Below are 8,110 nucleotides of genomic sequence, written 5' to 3' on the forward strand. Positions count from 1 at the left end.
GCACACGTCAAAATACCTCAGGAATATGCACTCGTATGAGAGATCACGGAGCACAATGAAACCTTGACATAATATTTGCCGTTTGAGCATTTCCTGTTGACATCTTTTCTCCATGTCCTCCTCTTCTCTCTCTTCCTCTTATCAGTCAAACGCGCTTGTTCAGATTATCTCCGGCTCAGTCCTTGAGCTCATGCATTGTGTCAAAATGCAAATCAAGGGTTATAATTGCTTCCAAAATAAAAGAAAACGGGAAAGAAACTGAAACTAATAGATTGCCTGACATCAGCTATACTTATACAGGATTGATAGTAACCCATGTGGGCCTTTTTGGTGAGACACTCCCTCCCTGACCGTTGCAAAAGTGCCGCTGATGGCACAGGTACCCCTGGTTAGGATCACTGATGCAAAAATAGACAGACTACCTCTGTGTATCGATGTCCTTACAAATGCCATACATCTGTTTCTATCAGAGACATTTGGTTAAATGGCAGAACAAACAAGTGATCAACAGGCTAGTCTAGTGTTGTTTTATTTGACGCAAAAAAATGTACTATTCTCAAAAAGTGCTCTCAAAAAAGAATATCTTAAAATCTTGAAAGTAAATGATAAAATTATCATAATGTAAAATTAAGTTACATATGACGTCACAAGCGATATTCGAACACATCGTTTGCGACATCAGCCAAGTATGTGTACAATATATGAACGCATATGTGTCCACATGTATGTGGGTGCGTATACACACATGTATGGGCATATGAAGTGGGTATATGTCTGTATGTGTATGCATGTACATGTGTAGTTGTGTATAATGTAGAAGCATGTAGGCATATCATATTCATAGGAGCATATGTAAGGTGTATGCTTGCATTTGCACGTTTATGAAATAATATCGTAGAATTCCATAGCATATGCGAAAGAGTGGCTTCAGTAACAATAAAACTAAACGATAGGCTCAACCTAAAGATTGTTCCACTCTTAGCTCCAACCTCCAGCCATAGTGACGAAGAAATAGAGAGCTTCTATTATGCTCATTTAGCCAGCGAGAGACCAAAAACCTATTTAACAATAATTATAAAATATTTTAATGCCAAAATAGGTAAAAAGCAGGAGAAACCGTTGTGAGGAATCACGGAACAGGCACTACGAATGAAAAGGGACAAATGCTACTGGATTTTGCGAGGGCTCGATCACTCAGTATCGTAAATTCATTCTTCGAAAAAAGACTATAGCGGAAGTGGACATGGAAGTCGCCATCGGATATCAAAAACATAATTGACTTCATAATTTCAGATCGGCGTGATATAGTACTTATTAATAAAGTAAATATTGGGAGTTGCCAAAGAATGGCCAGAGGCCAAATTAAATTACACCTCAGAAGGGAAAGGAACAAACTCATATAAGAATTACAACCAAATTTAGCTAACTTGAAGACCTGAGCAACAAAATTTAGCATTAACATCCAAAACAGATATTTACTTCTGAGCGACGATCTCAACACTGACCTAATCAACAAACAGTTCATTGACGTAATAAAAGAAGCTGCTCTTGAAGTAGGCGGTAAGAACGTCAAGCAAAGCTCCAGCAAGCTCTTGATAGAAACTAAACAGCTTATGCAAAACGTTGGGTCATGAAAGTATCGTCAAACAGGGACAAAATAGAATTAGCTGAACTAACAAAGACTGTGAATAAAAAGAAGAGAGAAAATGTACGGAAATTCAATACTCAAATAATAATTGAAACAGAGATCTCAGGTACCAGCATGAAAACAGATAAAAGGAGACTCGGAATAGGGAGAAATCAGATAAATGCAATAAAGAAGCCAGATGGAGAAGCGGCATATAATAACAATAAAATCATAATAGTGGAAGACAATAGGCATCTATACAACTCAAATGAACAGCTATGGATAAAAGCGAACGTGGTAACTAGATGTACCTAATATCACAATAGAAGAAATAAATAGAGTGCTTAAAGGCATGAAGAGAGGAAAAAGACCAAGTGAAGACATAATTAATATAGACCTTATGATAGATGCAGGAAAAAATTGCAACAGTGAAACTAACCATTATTTTTAACAAATGCCTTTTCAGCGGAAAAAACTCCGAAGGCCTGGAGAATGCAAACATTATTTTGATACATGAAAAAGAGGATAGGAAGGATCTAAACAACTACCGCCCCATAAGCCTCCTTTCAGTTACTTACAATCTTCACAAAAGTCATCACAACTCACATATCTGATAGTCTGGATTCTAACTAGAGAACAGGCAGGCTTCTGCAGTGGATTCTCAACAACAGACCACATCTACTTGCTCACCCAAATAAGAGAAAAATAAACGAATATAGGAAACCCCTGTGTATGGCATTCATCGATTACGAAAAGGCATTTGACTCAGCACAAATACCAACAGTACTAGAAGCTATTCGAAAACAGAGAGTAGAGGAGGTACATTGTAAAGTATTAGAAGATATATACAAAGATGGGACAGCAACCATCAAGCTCCATACGGAAATCAATAAAATACCACTTAAAAAAGGTGTTACACAGGTTGATACCATCTCACCAAATCTGTTTACAGCTTGCCTTGAGGATAGGTTCAAGAAACTAGAATGGAACGGAAAGGATATTAAAATAGGAGACGAATACCTAAACAATCTAAGATTCGCAGATGCTATTGCTGTCTTCATTGAATCTGCAAATGAAATGCAGCAACTGATAAACGATCTGAAAAGAGAAAGTGTGAAAGTCAGATTTAGTATGAACAAAAACAAAGAAAAAAAGACTAAGATCATGTTCAACAACAGAGTTCAATTCGAACAGATACATGTACAAGACGAAGTGCTAGAGGTAGTGAACAGGTATATATACCTAGGGTAACTCATACAGACAAACATATCTAGCAAAGAGGGAATTAAGTGACGCATCAGTCTAAGATGAAGCGTCTTCGGGAGACACAGTAGCATACTAAGAGGCTCCTAGCTATTATGTTTAAAAAGAAAAGTCTTTAACCAATGCATCTTCCCAGTTATGACTTATGGGTCAGAAACATGGACTACAACCCAATTACTGGAGAGATCATGAGTAACACAGTTTTGTGATTACAGTAATAAATGTGCCTGTAATTAGTATTGCCAATTATTATTATTGTTGTTTACTAGCATTTTCATGCTATTATCATCATTTTCACTGTCAGCTTGAATCATTGTCTGCATCATTACCATTATCATCCTTATCCTTATAATAATTCTTATCACTGAAATTGTGAATATGATACATCACTCCTCTCACAATGATCACTTCCATTATTGCATTTCTTCTCTTGCTTTCTATTTCACCAAAAGCAATCATCGTTGTTATACTCCAGAAAAAAAAAATGAAGACCACGACGTGCATACATTAGCATAGTGTGAGTCAGTCTGTTACATCAAACCTGTAGAGGGAATATATCTGCTCCTGTTACTGTGAGAGAGCTAGCGATAGAGTGAACACACTTATCAGGTTTCTTGTGAAGGTGATATTACGGGTGTTTTGTTTGCTTCCTTATCGGTGAATAGGATTAGTGTGTCTGATATTTCCGTTGAGAGCGAAGAATATAGTCCTTTGTATTTATGGTACATATGTTGTTGTTTTTTCAGCTCGACGTACTTATTTACTTCATACTTTTCCATTCCCCTTAGTGTTTAAGGTTTGATAATTTCCTTAAGAAATTAGCTAGAACTCTTACATTCCTAACTCTTTTCTTTATCTAGATATATAGAGTGACTTACTGTATCGCACTCTCTGACAACAAAATACTTTGCAGCTCGAACTCTGCAGACTGAACCCCGTAAAAATCACCACACAGGAATATCATAGTGAGATCGCTCTTTCCGTCTCTCGTGCAGAAAGCTTTCTCAGGTAGGTACTCACTTTCATAGCTTTTAGGTTACAACGCTTGTCATTATTATTATGAATAAGACAATGGTTATTTGTTATCATTATATCATTATGATTATTTGATATACTTATTACTATGATTATCATCATCCCCTTGATTGTCATTACAGCTGTTACTAGTGCTACCATAATCATGTAATTGATAATTCTATTATCTGTGACTCACGGTAATTACCAATGTAGAGTAAACCATATTTTTATCAATATTGACCCTACTGATTAATTGTGTATTTACCCTCTGCAGATCCCGACTCCATTCCTGTAGCGAGAAATAAAAGTAAAATAGCGAGTAAAATAAAAGAAGAAGAAAAGAAGAAGAAAAATGTTATCTGCGCTCTTCCTCGCCGTGTACGTGACCACAGCAACAACCCAGAAATTCATGGCTCCACCAAGCACGTTCTGGAGGCCCACGGTTGGCGCTATCTCCCTCAGGCCTTGGCAGATCCCGAATCCTGTGTCTTCCGTTCCTTGGCAGATTCCCATACCAAGGAGCGAGACGCCTTTGTCCCTCTGGTATCCGCCCTCAGCACGTGATCAACCGAATCACTGGATGGCTAATTTGCCTCCTGAAAGAGGAGCGGCTGATTCCGTGGCGGTGAGTTTGCTTCGTGTTTATTACCATTACCGACTTTATCATTTCATTGAACTTTGTATCTGTTCATCATCATCATTATCATCAATACCATTAATAGTAGTAACAATTGCAATATTATTATCATTTTTCATTATATTATCAATGACTAGCTTGTTAGTGCAAGCATACTTGCATACATACGGAAGACGCTACATTGTAATCGTTGTTATGAAACAGCACTGGCAGAGACGTGCAGTTATGACACACGCCAAGACAAGAAATGGCAATAGAAGATACAAGTATTCATTCCATGTCATGTTCTTTATACTCACATTTTCGATCTCACTGTCTCATATAGACCAAGGCTATGACAGGGATTTTCTTTTTAATTTGCTTTATTTTGCTGAGATTTTTACATATTGTGACTATTAACGCTGATTATAATGAAAATAATATGACAGTAATGGGGATATGATAACAGTAAAAAAAAGGCAATGACAGTCCATCGCTCATACGGTTATGAATAATGGTCCTTAGAGCGCAATATTCTCGTTACATTCTTTTATTAAACATCATTAGTTGTGATTTCATCTATCTGTAATAAATGCAGTCATTCAAGATGTCTTCGTCGAAAAAAATGTATATACAAACCTCTTACATATCGACTCCTGTGATATCCATGCCTTTGAAATGTACATTCACTTTCGACAGTCTATCCAGTTATGAAATATACTGCAGAAAAATAATTCCATTCTTTTATACTATCTACAGATGGAACAACCACTACCCGAAGCAAGCAGATCAAATATGCAATCAATCCGTTTGCCTTCGACTCTGAAACCACTTCATTATTTGGTCAAACTTCAGCCTTTCCTCAACGGCAACTCCAGCGTCTTCGGTTACGTGGAGGTGGAGATGGAGGTCCTGGAACCGACCTCCAACATCACACTCCATATGGCCGACATCATCACTAATAACGACTCTGTCAAGGTACTGTGCAGGCATTCTAATGGTTCAGAGAAGACGAGACTAAATTTTTTTTCTCATACATAACTGTATATGTGGGAACAAGTAAGAATGATTATGACAGTACGGCAGCATATGGTAATAATAACTTCACGAAGTATCTTTTATTATAAAAAAAAAAAAAAAAAAAAAAAAAAAGGAGTTATTATTATTATTATTATTTTTTTTTTTTAATAAAATATATATTTTTCACAGACTTTGCCGTCATTTGTACGAAATTTCCATCCTGTTATAAAGCAGTCATGTAATGGGATTTAAATGCGTTTTAAAGGCTGCTCAATCCTTAGAGCTAGAACTAAAAATAATTTGTACTAGAGACATTTACTATTCAGTTGTTATGCTACAGGACTGATTTTTAACATTCAATCGTAAAGCATATAATTAACAGCAATTTTGCCAGTGACGATAAAGGTTCACTAACCCATTCAGTACAGTTCGACGGTTGGATATTGTGAGACCCTCAGTCATACAGATATCGGTCGACGTCCGAGGTGAAATTCCTTTATAAAACTTAGAATAATCAATGATTGTAACATTTTTTTCTTTATACTCGTATTTATATCCTAAACAATTACAAAGCACGCGCGCGCGCGTGTGTGTGTATGAGTGAGAATAATCATGTGCTTTATAAGCCTATCAGCGATTCGGGCCTATAATATTTTTACTGCTGTACTATCACAATCAAAGCAACATTACGGCTTAGTATAACTGGCTCTTAATTGATTTGTCTTTTTGTCTAATTCAGATATCAAGCCGTGATGATCCTGGAGCTCTAGCTCTGAGGATCAAGATGCAACTGTATGACCACGAGCGTCAGTTCTATATCATCCACCTGGATGAGGAGCTGCAGAAGGGGAAGAAGTACGTTTTGGCCATGGATTTTATCGGCTACCTAAACGACCAGATGCGAGGCTTATACAAGACCACCTACACTGATGCTGACGGTATGCAAAAGTGAGTAGTAACTTCAATCGCCATTCCAGTAATAGAAAGAAAAGAAAAGAAAAAAAAAAAAATTACGTGTACAAGCTGTTTTCTTTAATCTATTTCGCCTACTTCGTTCTCCCTTTCACCGCAAGGAATCTAGCAACAACAAACTTCAAGCCCTCCTACGCCCGCCGCGCATTTCCTTGCTTCGATGAGCCCGCGCTGAAAGCCACCTTTGAGCTCTTCCTGGCGAGGGAAACCTGGATGACGTCCGTGGCCAACATCCCTCACACCGAAACTCTACCAGTGTGAGTATGACACTGAATTAGAATTATTTTTTTTCATTGTAAGGGCCGGTATTTATTTAGCTATCCTTTGTAAGTATGATACGCAGACAGCAAAAGTTGTATATGTACAAGGTATCAGATTTTATATAGACCTTTGTCAGTGTAAGTACCGAGCAGAGAAATAGTGGATGTTTACAAACTTGAATCACATGATTATTTCTTTGCGTAATTTGACAGTATAATTAAAGCGTAAATATTACTATAAGACAAATATTTTCAATATCTTAGGGGGGAAATGTAACATGGGTAACACAAAAAGAAAAGAACATGAAATTGTTTATTTTGAGACACAATGAATCGATTTGAAATTTCACAGTATAATTTTTGCAAAATATTTTTTACATAATTTACTAGAGAAGGTATACAGGGATGGCAATGGGATCGCTACCAGGAGACCTTTCCCATCTCCACCTTCCAAGTCGGCTTCCTGGTGTCCAGCTTTGCCCATCTGAACTCCACGGAAAACGAGCACGTCGTCTTCCGAGGTAATCGCGAGTTTTCAGCTTTGACACATGTATCTAAGTATGTTTTTTATAGTATAATGTTTATATATATATATATGTATATATACACACACATATGAGTGAATGAATATATACACATATACATACATACATATATATATACATACATATATATATACATACATATATATGTATGTATGTATGTATGTATGTATGTAAATATGTATGTATGCATGTATATATGTATGTATGTATGTATGTATGTATGTATGTATGTATGTATGTATATATATATATATATATATATATATATATATATATATATATATACGTATACGAATACACACACGCAGTGTGGGCCAGACGAGCGGTCCTCCAGCAAGCGGATTACGCGAGGCAGGTCGGCCCCCAAATCCTGACGCATCTGGAGGATTACCTGAACAAAACTTTCCCTCTTCCGAAGCAAGACTTGATTGCTGTTCCAGAACTAATACCTCGAGGAACGGAAGGCTGGGGAATCACCCATCTTAGGTAAGTGATACTTAGAATGTTTAAGCAGGTTGTTTGGGAATATATTACATTGTCTTTTTATTCTGAGATGAGTTGACCAATTCTTTGTTATGATCAATCATCGTTTTAATTCTATTTAAACACATATTGTTGTTTCTCTTAATATAGAATTGTTTAAAAGCGTTTGAGTTGACAAAATATATAAGCAAAGGAAAATACTTTTTTTCATTTGTTTACTCTCCTTTTGGTAAGAAGTGGTCTTAATCTTAAAGTTCGTAGACAACTCCATAATAAACAGCTAGTGCTTAGAATAACGAAAGGTGGA

General features: G+C 36.7%; 1 protein-coding gene and 1 long non-coding RNA gene across 2 annotated transcripts in view; both read left to right on the forward strand.

Annotated features, from left to right (window-relative positions):
- The first annotated feature begins 3,401 nt into the window (after window positions 1–3,401).
- Window positions 3,402–4,222, forward strand: LOC125027126. Its single transcript, XR_007114988.1, has 3 exons — window positions 3,402–3,512; window positions 3,804–3,898; window positions 4,182–4,222. It is a non-coding gene; the product is annotated as an uncharacterized LOC125027126 (long non-coding RNA).
- Window position 4,223: 1 nt separating this feature from the next.
- Window positions 4,224–8,110, forward strand: part of LOC125026933 (aminopeptidase N-like) — a 9,714-nt gene continuing 5,827 nt past the window's right edge. The window contains exons 1-6 of the mRNA XM_047615537.1: window positions 4,224–4,532; window positions 5,283–5,501; window positions 6,283–6,491; window positions 6,617–6,772; window positions 7,166–7,296; window positions 7,629–7,806. Coding sequence (XP_047471493.1) covers window positions 4,260–4,532; window positions 5,283–5,501; window positions 6,283–6,491; window positions 6,617–6,772; window positions 7,166–7,296; window positions 7,629–7,806 — 1,166 coding nt within the window. The 5' untranslated portion in view covers window positions 4,224–4,259. The remainder of the gene's footprint in view (window positions 4,533–5,282; window positions 5,502–6,282; window positions 6,492–6,616; window positions 6,773–7,165; window positions 7,297–7,628; window positions 7,807–8,110) is intronic.

Source organism: Penaeus chinensis, chromosome 7, assembly GCF_019202785.1.
Source record: "Penaeus chinensis breed Huanghai No. 1 chromosome 7, ASM1920278v2, whole genome shotgun sequence".
NCBI classification, from domain to species: domain Eukaryota; kingdom Metazoa; phylum Arthropoda; class Malacostraca; order Decapoda; family Penaeidae; genus Penaeus; species Penaeus chinensis.